The 15,503-nt window shown below is 41.9% G+C and overlaps 3 protein-coding genes across 4 annotated transcripts in view; all 3 read left to right on the top strand.

The window, feature by feature from the left end:
* Positions 1–6,286, top strand: part of LOC310837261 (vomeronasal type-2 receptor 26-like) — a 41,077-nt gene extending 34,791 nt beyond the window's left edge. Inside the window, exon 6 of the mRNA XM_083723513.1 lies at positions 6,078–6,286. Within this exon, the coding sequence (XP_083579639.1) occupies positions 6,078–6,139 (62 nt within the window). The 3' untranslated portion in view covers positions 6,140–6,286. The remainder of the gene's footprint in view (positions 1–6,077) is intronic.
* Positions 1–15,503, top strand: part of LOC310837431 (vomeronasal type-2 receptor 26-like) — a 69,576-nt gene that overhangs the window by 1,980 nt on the left and 52,093 nt on the right. The window contains exon 2 of one of the 2 annotated variants that reach the window (XM_083724017.1): positions 13,527–13,797. In XM_083724017.1, coding sequence (XP_083580143.1) covers positions 13,672–13,797 — 126 coding nt within the window. In that variant the 5' untranslated portion in view covers positions 13,527–13,671. Of the gene's footprint in view, positions 1–13,526; positions 13,798–15,163; positions 15,315–15,503 lie in introns of those variants that run through there. The other variant, XM_083724015.1, reaches the window with a different exon arrangement.
* On the top strand, positions 6,959–9,528 carry LOC310839525 (vomeronasal type-2 receptor 26-like; the record flags this gene model as incomplete). Its single annotated transcript, XM_083728162.1, has 3 exons — positions 6,959–6,978; positions 7,403–7,533; positions 8,007–9,528. 3 exons carry the CDS (start codon positions 6,959–6,961, stop codon positions 8,957–8,959), a joined length of 1,104 nt encoding a protein of 367 aa, XP_083584288.1. The 3' UTR covers positions 8,960–9,528.

Raw genomic sequence — 15,503 nt, 5'->3', positions numbered from 1 at the left:
CCACCATCTCAAACCTGGGAACGAGGTGTCAGAGACAGAGATTTTTGGTGACGTTCATTGACTGTGAAAGGAGCATCCTTTGACAGATAGTTAAAGAAGAGAAACAAATTGTCTCCAATGTTGCCTTTTGCATTTAAAAGAAACAAGAAATCTGAAAAATGAAAGAAACTGTTTTTGTTGTTGTTGGATCTGCTTTCAAAAGATGGATACAAATAGAAATTGTCTCCTCTAGAGGGAGCTTGTTAAATTGTTGCTGGAGTCGATCTGGGGACTCTACAGCTGCAGTGATAAGGATCGTGGGATCAGACTGTGACCTTGAACAAAAATGTGTTTGGAAGAAGTTTTGGTGCTTGCCTTTTGCAAGACAAGCGCTTTGTTGGAGCAGATGCATGAGAAGATGGACTTGATGACTGTTGCAATTAAAAATTTTGGACAGTGAATACTTATACAGAAACCATCCAGGAGCCAACTCAGGAACCTGCTTCGACAGAGCAAGTGCAAATGCAGAAGATAATGGAGGAGGCTGCTGTTGAACCTCAAGTGGAGAAGCCCGAGGCCCTACAGGAGCATAAGCCGTTGTTGTTGAAGGTTGAATCTGGTGTGGGCCGGGGGGGGTCTGGAGTTGTGGGGGCCCTTAAGTTTGGAGGGACTTTGAAACATGCCTTTAAATATTTTCTGGACTACTGTTGATTGTGGGGAATGGGACTGTGGGGAATGGATCTGCTGAGGAGAGACGGAGATATTTTCGAGTTGGAACATCCCCAAGACCTACTCCTCAATGAGAAAGGAAAGGAATTAAGAAAGAGATCAACAAAAGATAAGGTAAAGTGCAAGTACAAACAAGAAGAAGATCTGCAGAAGGGACATGGAAAAGACTTCAGAGCCTCGGACACAAGATTACCAGGTTGATGGACTAGATGGAACGGACAGTAAGGACTGACATAACCCGAGACCAGGAAGAAGAGAAGCTGGAGGAAGATTGGAAGAAATTTATTTATATTGGGAATTAGTGTAAAATTAATGAGCATTAGGAAAATGTTGGAATGAAAATATTTGGCTTTAGTAGAAATGATATAAGGAATTATGTACAAATAAATATTAAGTTTTAAGCTTTAAGGTATTTTATAGAAAGATAAGGTTAAAATAAATTAAGGTAAATTGAATGACAGAATATAATGAAAGATGGAAAGGATTTGCTGAGTTAACTAATAGGTTAGAATGTTAAGACAAATTATTCAATAAAAATTGAGAAAGATGGAAACAATTTGCTGAAACAAATAACTAAACTAGAATACGAAAAGGGAGGTGTGAGGAGGTCGATGAAACAAGTAAATGAAGGATGTAGATATGGAATATTGGATGTGTGGTTTTTTTATTGTTATTGGGGTATTGGTTTTTATGTGTGTGTTTTTCTTCTTTTTGATGTATGTATGTTTTCTTAATTTTTGGTTGTTCTCTCTTCTGTTTTTTTGGTAATTTTTGAAACTTCTAATAAATATCATTTAAATATATATATATATATATATATATATATAATGGATCATTACATACTGGACTCTATAGATAACATTTCTGTTAATAGCCTTCCTCAGCCCAACTATGTATGACTGAAATTCTTCCAGGGAAGGAGCAATCTTCAAAGTCTAGAACAGATTTCTCTGTCCTGACTCTTCCAACATTCAGCTTCATTAGAAGCTGAATTGGATTGAATCTCTAGTTGGCTGCTAGTATATTATTAAGCTCAGGCCAAATATTAGTGCTACTGTCTAAATTCAATGGACCAGTCAGCTGGTTGGGCTATCTCAGGAACCCAAACTTCTATTAGCTCATGTGAGGATCTCATGGCTTATCTCTGTGTTAGAGACCTCCACTGGATGCCAATGAATCTATAGTTCTGAGGCAGTGTGGTGTAGTGATCAGAGAGTTGGACAGGGGCCTAGGACACAAGGGTTTAAATTCCCGCTTAATGTCCAAACCTCTAGTATTATTACTGGGAGGGAGGAAAATTTTTGCTATCCATATTATTCACACCATGCAGGACTTTATAAATGTCTAACAAGTCCTGCCTTGCTGGTCTTGGTCCATCATAGCTATTCTATAGTTTCTTGGACTTTACTGAAGTTAATGTTTCCTCAAGTTTAGAGGGCCCAGATTGACAGCCCCATCTTTGAGTTCTCACAAACATGTTTTGCTTTGGCTCTGCAGATGCCCATTGAGTCACACACCAATTCCAGGGATTTGCAGAACAGGTGGACATTCTTAACTTGATAATTATAAAAATCATGATAATTTACATACTCCAGGGATTTCCCCAGTGGTGGACTTGGAGTCCACAAATAACATCACAGGCAGAATGATATGCCTTTTTGTCACAAGCCTGAAAGAAGAACTGGGTCATAAATATCAGAAGCCTGGCCTGAGAGATTTGGGGAGAGATTTGTTTCTGTGGGAGGTTTCCTTTTTCTACCTTTGCTTCTGAAGCTACTGTAGGAGTCCAGCTGTGCTTCTAATGTAACTGCTATCACAAGAGTGTATGACTCTTGCAGGCATAGCCAGGATGATATTAGTGCTGCTGTTATTTGTGCTGCTTATGCCCCATGGAGCCTGTGGGATGCTGAAAGCAAAATGCCCATTGAACCTAAATGAGGAAAGTGATCCGCTGAATTATTTCAGGCCAGGAGACCACCTCATTAGTGGAGTCATATTTCCAATAGCTTATAGAACTTACCCATTCAAGTTCTCCACCCCTCCCAAAAACACTGTTATGACGTAAGTGACTCATTTTGTATTTTTATGGGGAAAGGGTGTTTCTTCCTAGTCAAGTATAAAATGCCTTTGACAGCTTCCCCTATTCCTGTATTCCAAACAGAACCATCTAAATTAAAAGTCCCAGGTGGTCTTGGGTGTGTTTGGATTACATCGTATCTTAAGTAAGTATTAAATCCACTGTGCAATCTTCCATTTGCGGATCAAAGAATGTAAAAATCGGAATGTAAGGTGACCACCCCCTTCCCTTCAAACTCTCTGGAACATTCAAATCAGTATAGGAATCTTTATTAGGTAGTTCCACCAGACTCAGAAGTTAAGGTGGGTAGCCCAAAAGAGGGCACTTCTCTCTTTCATATCTTCTCATCCTGTAAATAGTTTCTGCCAAGTTCAAGCTCTCCTAAATGCTACTCCTTTCTTTGTTGGTGGGTCTGGGCAAGATTCTGCTCCTTCCTAGCTGCAGAGTTTGGCCCGTTAGATATAAAAGCAGCAGGCTCTTCTGATATTCTTATAGAGCAGGGAGTGTTGCAAGTTGCTTTCATTTAATGGAGAATGGAAGGCTAAAATGATTTTTCGTTTATTCATTTATTTGCAGTTTTTCAGCATGGGACACCACACCAGTCCTCTCCATCTTGTTTGCAATCCAGGAGATCACCCGACATTTTAAGCATTTAGCCAATGTCACCCTGGGCTATAGCATCTATGAGGCCGCTTATGATGTCAGGACAACTGCCGATGCCATGCTAGACAGTATTCCAAACTACAGATGTGGAAGACAGAATAACGTGTTGGCTGTTTTTGAAGCAACTTCTTCTGAAATCCCCAGCCAGATTTCAAGCATGTTGGGCATCTACAAAATGCCCCAGGTAGGAATTGGAAGGGAAGAGGTCAATTGTGTTTAATTCCTGTCTGCTGTCTCTCCAGCAGTGGTGAGGAACCCCTTCATGCACCCAGAAGTTTCTAAACTACAAAGACAACCATTCTTTGTCACCTTGTTTGTGCAGACTGATGGGAGATGTACTTCAGCAATATCCTAAGGGCCATAATTTTCCAGGGAACACAAAAGAAAAGCACCCAAAAAGAGAGACCAAAGGGTTTTAAGCATGTGGAAAACGATTTAGAAAACCCTCAGCGTCTTTCTGTCTCCCTCCCCAGTTTGTCAATAGGAAGATGTAGTTGACAGTAGCCCCTGGCTCCTAAAGGGTTATTGTTTCTCAGGCAGACCAGTGGCTGTTTGGCAGCTAAATGAACACAGAGGTTTAGGTGCTTGCACTCCTTCAGACTGTGCAGCTGCTTAGCTTCTGCCTCTCATTCTGTGTGGTGGCACATTGTGGCTCTAGAAAGAGGTTGATGTGCCATGACCCCTGAGGGCCCCAGATGCCCTGCTCTGCCCCAGTTCCATTGGAGCCACTTCCTTCTCTGTAAGCTCCAGGTACTCTTCTGAACACGATTCCTCCATCAAAGGCATGGCATGCATCCAGACACATCTGGTTAGCATCTGGTTAGATGAGCCTTTGGCCTGATCATGTGATGGGACCCTTTGTGTGTATTTCTGAAACCCTGGCACCATTCTTTTTCTTACTAGATCAGTTTTGGCTCTGCTGCTCAGGATCTGAATGACAAAACCCAGTTCCCTTTTATCTACCGGATGATCCCCAAAGAAGAAACCCAGCACATGGGGATTGTCAAGTTGTTGTTGCATTTTGGGTGGACGTGGATCGGTCTCTTTGTTCCAGACAATGACAATGGAGAAAGGTTCCTGAGTGCTTTCACACCTCCACTGATCCACAGTGGGATTTGTGTTGCATTCTTGGAAAAAATTCAGAGGTTGACCCTGTCCTCCTTACATTTTAAACTATCTGTTTTGAGACAAGTCAAGGTGTTTGTTTATTATGGGGACTCTGAACACGGAATTTATCCAATCGTACTGTTACAAAGAATTCAGGAAGTGAGGAAATCTCCGGGGATTCTCTGGATCACAACAGATCTTCTGGACATTGAGAAGATGTTGTTTGGTGGCAAAGATTACTTCCAGCCTGCCCAAGGTTCTTTGTCCTTTGTAATGAATACAAAAAACCGGAGAGAACATGGCTACTATACTCCACTTTCATTTGAAGCTAGAGCTTCAGCTGCACAGTTTTGGAAGAAAGCATTCCATTGTTCATGTTCAAACAATGTGCTGTCCATGGAGGGTTGGACAAGATGCACAGAAAAGGGACCACTGGAAGCATTGTCCCAGAAAGAGATGGGGGCAATCTGGTCTCAAGACCACTACAGCACTTACTATGGTGTCCAACTTGTGGCTCAGGCCCTAAATGCTGCATATTCATCCAGACCCAAATGGATGTTAATGGCGGGTGGAGGAGACAGATTGGAACTTCAAAGGCTGCAGCCATGGCAGGTCTATCCTCGCCCCTTTTTTGCAAACACGTTGTCCATCTCTGGAATGCTTTTCAGATTCTATATTCTTTGAAATTTATCCAATTGTAATTGTTAAATATCTTTTTGTTTCCTAGGCACTGTCTTTACTTTAGTAGGACATATTAAGAAGTTTTTTTAATTGTTCATCTATTTTTGTGGTTCTACAATATTAATTTGAAAATCATTTGAAAATTAATTAAAATCTTTATTAGAATAGATAATTTAGAAAAATTAGGGGGAAAATCCTTCAAAACATAAAATAAGGTATGGAAAAAATTGTTAAGGAGCATTCTCTCACATAAAGCTTAATAAATTAATTACTATATTTACTTCATAACATTTATATACTGCTTGACTGTTAAAAAAACCTCAAAGCACTTTACACAAAAAGTTAAAATAAAAAATTATCGCTAAAGAATCCTTATTTGAAATATATAGAAAGTTGAAATCACAGTAGGATAGATTAAAGCCAATTAAAATGCATGCAAGCTTTCTACAGTTCTACATATAAAGGACCTGTCCTCAATATATGTTTATTTGAGTCATATCCCCCAAGGATTTATGAGTGATAAAGGACCTGTTGTAATGACCAAAAGCTCATCACCTATAACTGACACAAGGCATCTGTCTCAATGTCCTCAATTCTCTACAAATTAGTAAGCTGTCTGGAACTTTCCTCAAATATTAAAGGAAAACAATACATCCCACAAAATATCCAACTCGAAAAGCTTTGCTCAATCATATGCCCAGGAAACACCCTGCAATTATTTTGTTTAAACTTAGTTTACTCTCATCTGTTATGTAGTTTTCACACAAGCCTGCAGTTCTCACACACAACCCTGATATCATGTTTTCTAAATACTGCCGTTTTCTAAATACTGCCATTCTAGCTTCACACTTTCTTGAAAGAAATTTGGCTTTCCAATTCATCCATAGGAGGGATGTATTCTGATCAGAATGGGGAGCTGACTGCCAGCTTTGATATCGTGAACTGGGTCGTATTTCCCAATAAATCTCACAGCAGAAGGAAAGTTGGGAGCATCGAGGGACAGACATCCTCTGACATAAAATTCTCCATTAAACCAGAAGCCATTGTGTGGCCTGGGAACTCCAGCAAGGTCATCACATTTATTCATTTATCTGCTTCTTTATTGCACTTATATCACACTTTTTCTCTATGGAGATCAAAATACTATCTATGGTTTTCTGAAGTAGGATAGACTGAGAGGAGGTGATTGGCCCACGGTCACCTAGGAAGCTTCATGGCTACCTGGGAATTTGAACCTTAGTCTCCTGTGCTCTCTTACACCCCTCTAACCACTATGGCACAACTGGCTCTGGTTCCCTTGCTGTGACATCTGTTAAGTTCTGATAATTTGCTGATAGGTGCCATTTTCAATTTAACCCTAAGTGGGCCCTGTGCAGAGTGAGACCCTCTCCTGGTTGTGTTCACCACTACTGTTTTCCTTCTCTGTTTGGCCCTCTCTGTTTTGAATAGCAGTTCAGACGGAGAAGGGCAAAGAGAGGAGAGGTTGCTCTTAAACTTGCATTTCCATCTATCCCTCTGAGTGGATGAACAAGGACATCAATGGGCCACATTTGGCAGTGTGGCCCTAGCTGCCATGTGGGCTTCATCAGCTGCCCAGTCATGCCAACTGCTTATAAAAGCTCAAAATAGACACCATACCTCCTGCCATACCTGCATGTTATCTCAGACACATCCGGGAATATGACTGCAGAAATTCAGGCAGATTTTTGCTGAATCGTCAAAATGTCGGGAAAAACCCGAAAGTAGGGCAAGTAGTGCATTTTTTTTAAAAAGGGGGGGTTAAAAATTCAAAGAAAAACCCAAAAACTTTTAGAGGGGGGGGGGGAAATAAAGCTCAACAACTTTGTCTGGAATATGGCAACCCTGTCATAGTAACAAAAAAGAACAAGAGACCTCAGTTTAAAAGGCCAAAATTGGTTGAATATTTTGTGTTCAACAATATTTGTGTTCAACAATTAAAAATGAAACTTCATGTCAAAAAGAAGAGGAGTTCTCCACAGTTCTAACCAATCTGGAAGTGCCACAGTCCAATTTTAAAGCTTGCTAACCTGGCCTCAGTATTTTAAAAATGATTTTTATTTGAGCGTTGTTGTTTTTTTAGTCAAGGCCTTCTGATGATGTAATTCATGCCGATCTCCTTTTGTTGCTCCTTCTCCTGGTTTTTAGGTCGTACCTCGTTCAAGATGCACCGAAAGCTGTCTCCCTGGATACGCCAGAGTGGCTAAAGAAGGAGAGCCCGTTTGCTGCTATGATTGTGCTCCTTGTGCGGAAGGGACCATCTCCAGTCAGGAAGGCGGGTGACTGAGTGCTCTATGGGATACAGCTGTGGGCAGCCTGAGGATGCTGCTCATAAAAGAGTAAACCTAGAGTGAAAAAACTGATTATTGCTTAAGTTGTCGGCTGTTGCTTTAGTTTTCTGTGCACCACTTTTGATGTTAAGTAGCCTAGAATTGGAAGGATAAACGAATGAATGAATGAATGAATGAATGAATGAAATAAAATCAAAACATGTGCAAACTTTCCTTATAGAAGGAGAACACTCTGTAATCTGTTCTGTTTCTCCAACATGGAAGCAAATCTGATGATGCCTACATGATGCCTACATCAGACTAAAATGTTCAAAAGTGGCTTAAGAATGCCATTTTAATTCTGTGCAGGATATAGTACTATTCAAGCAAGGGAAATGTTGTCCCTCTCTGATTTCCTGACCTCTCCCACTTTGTGGTATTATCCCATTGTATTGGAACACAGACAGTTAAGGATGTCTGAGATTTCTTAGTGATACTGAAGTCTTCCTTCTTCTCTTCAGATGCAAAGCATTGCACCAAATGCCCAGAAGAACAGCATGCAAATCAAGCAAGAGACAAATGTGTCCCCAAGATTATAACATTCCTCACTTATGAAGAACCCTTGGGGATTCTCCTGGTGTCCGTTGCTCTCTTCTTGTGCTTAACCACTTGTGTTGTGCTAGGAATCTTCATTAAATACAAGGAAACTCCCATAGTCAAAGCTAACAATCGAGACTTATCCTATATCCTCCTTATCTCCCTCCTGCTTTCCTTTTTGTCCTCCTTCCTGTTCATCGGCCGGCCAAGCAAAGTGACCTGCCTTCTCCGACAAACAGCCTTCAGCATCATCTTCTCAGTTGCCGTCTCCTCTGTGTTGGCAAAAACCATCACTGTGGTGCTGGCCTTCATGGCCACAAAGCCAGGGAACAGGGTGAGGAGATGGCTGGGGAAGAGTCTGGCCAACTCCATTGTCCTTTCCTGTTCCAGTATGCAGGTTGCCATCTGCAGCATCTGGCTGGGAATCTCCCCACCCTTCCCAGACACTGACATGCACTCCCAAGCTGCAGAGATCATCCTTCGATGCAATGAAGGATCTGTTGCCATGTTCTACACTGTCCTTGGCTACATGGGATTCCTGGCTGCCATCTGCTTCACGGTTGCTTTCCTAGCCAGGAACCTTCCAGGGCCCTTCAATGAAGCCAAGCTGATCACCTTCAGCATGCTGGTCTTCTGCAGTGTTTGGGTGTCCTTTGTGCCCACCTACCTGAGCACAAAAGGGAAGTTCATGGTTGCTGTGCAGGTCTTCTCTATATTGGCCTCCAGTGCTGGACTTCTGGGCTGCATCTTCCTACCGAAGTGCTACATTATCATCCTCAGGCCTGATCTGAACACAAAGGCACATCTAACTACAAAAAGTGAAGGCGGTAGTATCTGATTCTTAGCTTCTTTGGTGATTCTTAGCTTCACACCATATACCACGTTGTTCAAGTGGAACCGAGTCTGGTGTCAGAATGCTGTTAGCGGCTTTCGGCTGGTTGCCTAGGAAATTATAAAGTCAATTAAAGGTTTCTTGCAGTCTTGCTCCTGCCGCAAAGATTTCAGGATGATTTACAGATGTCAGGTATTGAACCCAGGGCCTTCAACATGTATATAGTCCATGTTCTGCTGTGCCCCTATATTATTGTTTCATCCATCTAATTCATTTTTGTTCTCTAGACAACTGTAATCTTTGGTAAAAGATACTATAGCCGCCATGTTTTACCTTTTCATCATCTGCCACAAATACCCAAAGCATTAAGCCTCGGTCTGACTGTTAACTGTCTCTCACTTTACTGGTGTTTGAAGCTCATTCTGGCTATGACATCATACACTGATGTCACAATGATACATCTGCATTCATCCATGGTAATGTCACTGGCCAACATCACTCCTGCAACTAGGTCACCAGCAGCCTGGCACTCCAGCAAGCTTAATGTATAGCCTGAGCATGAAGAAGAATATGGAGATCATGGTCTTGAATGGGGCAACTGTGCCCCTGAAGGACCAGGTGCTCAGGTGAGTCATTTTGGACTCACAGGTGTCCATGGAGGCACAGGTTAACTCTGTCTACCAGCTCCATATGGTATGCCAGCTGCGACCCTACCTGCCCACAAACTGTCTCACCAGAGTGGTGCATGCTCTGGTTATCTCTGCCTGGTCCAAAGAACAGTGATTCTAAAGGAACTTCACTGGCTCCCAGTACGTTTCCGAGCAAAATTCAAAGTGTTGGTGCTGACCTTTAAAGCCCTAATTAAGATCATCACACCCAGAAGTCCAGACACGGGAAGTCACCTAAATATGTTTCATTTGGCATTTGAATAATTGGCTCCTTTTAATTAGTATAATTTGGTTTGTGATAATGTGATTGTCATTGGATTACAGTGGTACCTCGGGTTAAGTACTTAATTCATTCTGGAGGTCCTGAAACTGTTCTTAACCTGAAGCATCACTTTAGCTAACGGGGCCTCCTGCTGCTGCCGTGCCGCTGGAGCATGATTTCTGTTCTCATCCTGAAGCAAAGTTCTTAACCTGAGGTACTATTTCTGGGTTAGCGGAGTCTGTAACCTGAAGCGTGTGTAACCTGAAGCGTATGTAACCTGAGGTACCACTGTATTGTAACTGAAAATTAATAAAAAATATTATATACAATTAGCTATGCCTCCCAGAATATACACTTCTCTCTCTCTCTCTCTCTCAGTGGTACCTCAGGTTACATACGCTATTTAAGCTCCTGCATGTATGGAAAAGGACCACTGTCTCCTGTCTGCACTTAGGGAGTGAGAGAATTTATCTCAAGAAGGTCTTTCCCCAGGAGAAATGGGCAATGCAACCTAAAAACACTTAACATGTTAGATACAGTAATGCAACAGAAAGGTTTTCACAACATTTTTTTAAAAAGTTTAAAAGAGAGGCTGATATATATATGTGCATGCTTAATCATTATTGGCATTTTAATCCTGCTACACAAGTAAGCTCCCAAGACTCACAAATATCAAGAAGACAGATCCTGCCCTCATGTCACAATTTAGAGACACACCACAAAAGTGGTCTGGGAGGGGAAAAGGGAACAACAAGTTCCATTCCATTCCAAGTCTCTCAGGAGAGCCATGGAGTCTCATCTCTCCTTTACCCTGATAAAACAGCTGCTGAATAAGTCCACTTATTAGGAATAACAAGTGCTCATAAACGTAGGTTATTTATGTTTCGAAGACTTGCTGGACTTCGGCGCCTAACAAGTTCATCAGCTGCATATTCCTGTGTTGCAGAAGTTTATACTACATGATCCTCAGGTACCCTTCCTACTCTATGATTCATCAGTTCTATTGCAAGCAGTGACAGTCCCATCAGAAGATCCTTCAGAAATAGAACACCAGGTTCATCCAGCAGGATCATCCGGAATGTCTGATGAGCCTTCAGTCTTTTTCAATTTCACATGAGTTGTTTTGTAAGCAGCAAGGACACTTGAAGGAATGTCCTCCCAAACCATTTTGGCTGCAATCCAATAGCTGCTTACTTGGGAGGAGGCCCCACTAAACTGAATGGGAATACTGAGTAGAGATGCTAGGATTGCACTGTTGACTTCACAGGAAACTTTTACCCACACACAGATTGACAGGCCCATCAGTGAGTTCTTACAAAAAACAATTTCCCCAGTGGTTCAAAGAGCAATAGAACCTCAACAGCTGAAGGCCTCATTTGCAAGCAGTGAGAGTCACTTCAGAAGGTTCTACATCTTCAAGAATCTGCCCCAAACTCCATTAACACCTGAGGTAAAACACTGTTCTTGAATGTATAATGGATTCTGGACTCTATAGATAACATTTATGTTAATAGCCTTCCTCAGCCCAACTATGTATGATTGAAATTCTTCCAGGGAAAGGGCAGACTTAAAGGTCTCTAACAGATTTCTCTGTCCTGACTCTTCCAACACTCAGCGTCATTGGAAGCTGAAGTGAATTAGAATTGAATCTCTAGTTGGTTGTTACTACATACCTGTATATTACTAAGCTAAGGCCAGATATTATGGCTACTATATAAAGCCAATTGACCACTCAGATGGTTGGGTTGTCTCATGAACCCGAACTTCTATTAGCTCATGTGAGTATCTCATGACTTATCTCTGTGTTAGAGACCTCCACTGGATGCCAATGAATCTATAGTTCTGAGGCAGTGTGGTGTAGTGATCAGAGAGGAGGACAGGGGCCTAGGACACAAGGGTTTAAATTCCCGTCTAAAGTCCAAACTTCTAGTATTATTACTGGGAGGGAGGAAATTTTTTGCTATCCATATTATCCACACCATGCAGGACCTTATAAATGTCTAACAAGTCCTGCCTTGCTGGTCTTGGTCCATCATAGCTATTCTATAGTTTCTTGGACTTTACTGAAGTTAACGTTTCCTCAAGTTTAGCAGGGCCCAGATTGACAGCCCCATCTTTGAGTTCTCACAAACATGTTTTGCTTTGGCTCTGCAGATGCCCATTGAGTTACACACCAATTCCAGGGATTTGCAGAGCAGGTGGACATTCTTAACTTGATAATTATAAAAATCATGATAATTTACTTACTCCAGGGATTTCGCCAGTGGTGGCCTTGGAGTCCACAAATAACATAAACATCAGAATCACAAGCAGAATGATATGCCTTTTTGTCACAAGCCTGAAAGAAGAACTGGGTCATAAATATCAGAAGCCTGGCCTGAGAGATTTCGGGCTGGCAGGGATTGTTTCTGTGGGAGGTTTCCTTTTTCTACCTTTGCTTCTGAAGCTACTGTAGGAGTCCAGCTGTGCTTCTAATGTAACTGCTATCACCAGAGTGTATGACTCTTGCAGGCATAGCCAGGATGATATTAGTGCTGCTGTTATTTGTGCTGCTTATGCCCCATGGAGCCTGTGGGATGCTGAAAGCAAAATGCCCATTGAACCTAAATGAGGAAAGTGATCCGCTGAATTATTTCAGGCCAGGAGACCACCTCATTAGTGGGGTCATATTTCCAAGAGCTTATAGAACTTACCCATTCAAGTTCTCTATCCCTCCCAAAAACACTGTTATGACGTAAGTGACTTTATGTTACCCAGCCTTCATTCACATTTATGGCTGTTTGTCAGAGACACCATTTAATATCTGGCCATCCCTGATAAAAACCTCCTCTCTCCTTTGGCCCTCTCTTGCCTTTGGAAGAAGATTTGGGGATTGAGAGTCAGCAACAAAGTACCTAGTGACCCCTTGGCATCCTGCTAACAGAAAGGCTAATTCTGAACCGTTTCACTATTTTAGAGTTTCATTAATACAAAGGCAGCAGCTAAAGCACAGTTGATCACCTCATCTCTCATTTTGTATTTTTATGCAAAAACTGTGTTTCTTCCTAGTCAAGTATAAAATGCCTTTGACAGCTTCCCCTATTCCAGAATTCCAAAGAGAACTGTCTAACTTAAAAGTCCCAGGTGGTCTTGGGTGTATTTGGATTACATTGTATCTTAAGTAAGTATTAAATGCACTGTGCAATCTTCCATTTGTGGATCAAAGAAAGTGTAAAAATCAGAATGTAAGGTGACCACCCCCTTCCCTTTAAACTCTCTGGAACACTCAAATCAGTATAGGAATCTTACTAGGTAGTTCCACCAGCCTCAGAAGTTAAGGTGGGTAGCCCAAGAGAGCGCCTTTCTCTCTTTCATATCTTCTCATCCTCTAAAGAGTTCCTAACAAGTCTCTGCACTTAAGAAACTTTAAGCGATCATTTCAGTCTAATTCACCCCAGTTCAAGCTCCACTAAATGCTACTCCTTTCTTTCTTGGTGGATCTGGGTAGGATTCTGCTCCTTCCTAGCTGCAGAGTTTGGCCCATTAGATATAAAAGCAGCAGGCTCTTCTGATATTCTTATAGAGCAAGGAGTGTTGCAAGTTGTTTTCATTTAATGGGGAATAGGAGGCTAAGATGATTTTTTGTGTATTCATTTATTTGCAGTTGGTCAGCATGGGACACCACACCAGTCCTCTCCATCTTGTTTGCAACCCAGGAGATCACCCAGTATCTTAAGCATTTAGCCAATGTCACCCTGGGCTATAGCATCTATGAGGCCGCTTACGATGTCAGAACAACTGCCGATGCCATGCTAGACAGTATTCCAAACTACAGCTGTGGAAGACAGAATAACGTGTTGGCTGTTTTTGAAGCAACGTCTTCTGAAATCCCCAGCCAGATTTCAAGCATGTTAGGCATCTACAAAATGCCGCAGGTAGGAATTGGAAGAGAAGAGATCAATTATGTTTCATTCCTCTTTGCTGTCTCTCCAGCAGTGGTGAGGAACCCCTTCATCCTCCCAGAAGTTTCTAAACTACAAAGACAACCATTATTTGTAACCATGTTTGTGCAGACTATTTTTCCAGGGAACACAAAAGAAAAGCACCCAAAAAGAGAAACCAAAAGGGGTGGGGAATCACATTTTAAGAATATGGAAAGCGATTTAGAAAACCCTCCGCCTCTTTCTGTCTCCCTCCCCAGACTGTCATAGGAAGATGTATTCAGAAGTAGCCCCTGGCTGCTAAGGAGTTCTTGTTTCTCAGGCAGACCTGTGGCTATTTGGCAGCTAACTGAACATAGAGGTTTAAGTGCTTGCACTCCTTCAGACTGTGCAGCTGCTTAGCTTCTGCCTCTCATTCTGTGTAGTGGCACACTGCAACTGTAGGAAGAGGTTGGAGTGCCAAGACCCCTGAGGGCTCCAGATACTCTGTCTCAATGTCCATTGGAGCCACTTCCTTCTCTGTAAGCTCCAGGTCCTCTTCTGAACAGGATTAATCCATCAGAGGCATGGCAGACATCCTGTAAGCATCTGGTTAGCATCTGGTTATTTGAGCCTTTGGCCTGATCATGTGATGGGACCCTTCTTGTGTATTTCTGAAAACATGACACCAATCCTATTCTTACTAGATCAGTTTTGGCTCTGCTGCTCAGGATCTGAATGACAAAACCCAGTTCCCTTTTGTCTACCGGATGATCCCCAAAGAAGAAACCCAGCACATGGGGATTGTCAAGTTGTTGTTGCATTTCGGGTGGACGTGGATCGGTCTCTTTGTTCCAGACAATGACAATGGAGAAAGGTTCCTGAGTGTCTTCACCCTTCTGATGATCCGCAGTGGGATTTGTGTTGCTTTCTTGGAAAAATTTCGGATTTTGACCCTGCGACAAATGTCATCCTTACATTGTAAAGCTTCGGACTTGAGAAAAGTCAAGGTGTTTGTTTATTATGGGGACTCTCAACATGGAATTTATCCCATCATGATTTTACAAAGCATTCATCAAGTGAGGGAATCTCAGGGGATAATCTGGATCACAACAGATCTTATGGACATTGATGATATGTTGTTTCGTAACATGCATTCTTTCCCACCTGCCCAAGGTTCTTTGTCCTTTGTAATGAATACCAAAAAAAGGAGAGAACGTGGCTACTATACTCGACTTTCAGATGCAACTGAATCTGCATCTGTACAGTTTTGGGAGAAAGCATTCAATTGTTCATGTTCAAAGGATGTGCTGCCCATGGAGGGCTGGACAAGATGCACAGAAAAGGAACAGCTGGAAACTTTGTCCCAGGAGGAGATGGAGGCAATCTGGTCTCAAGACCGCTATAGCATTTACTACAGTGTCCAACTTGTGGCTCAGGCCCTAAATGCTGCATATTCATCCAGATCCAAATGGAGGTTAATGGCGGATGGAGGAGAACGATTTGAACTTCAAAGGCTGCAGCCATGGCAGGTCTGTCCTCTCCCCTTTTTTGCAAACACGTTGTACTTCTCTGGAATCCATTTCAGATTGTATATTCTTTGAAGTATATCTCATTGCAATTATTAAATATGTATAGGTTTCCTATGCCTTATCTTTAGTAGGACATGTTAATAAGTTTTTTTAAAATTGTTCATCTATTTTTGAGGTTCTAATATACTT

The sequence above is a fragment of the Podarcis gaigeae genome (genome assembly GCF_964106915.1).
Source record: "Podarcis gaigeae genome assembly, chromosome: 2".
In the NCBI taxonomy this organism is placed as follows: domain Eukaryota; kingdom Metazoa; phylum Chordata; class Lepidosauria; order Squamata; family Lacertidae; genus Podarcis; species Podarcis gaigeae.
Note: the sequence above shows the minus strand (reverse complement) of the source record. Positions and strands in the feature narration are given on the sequence as shown.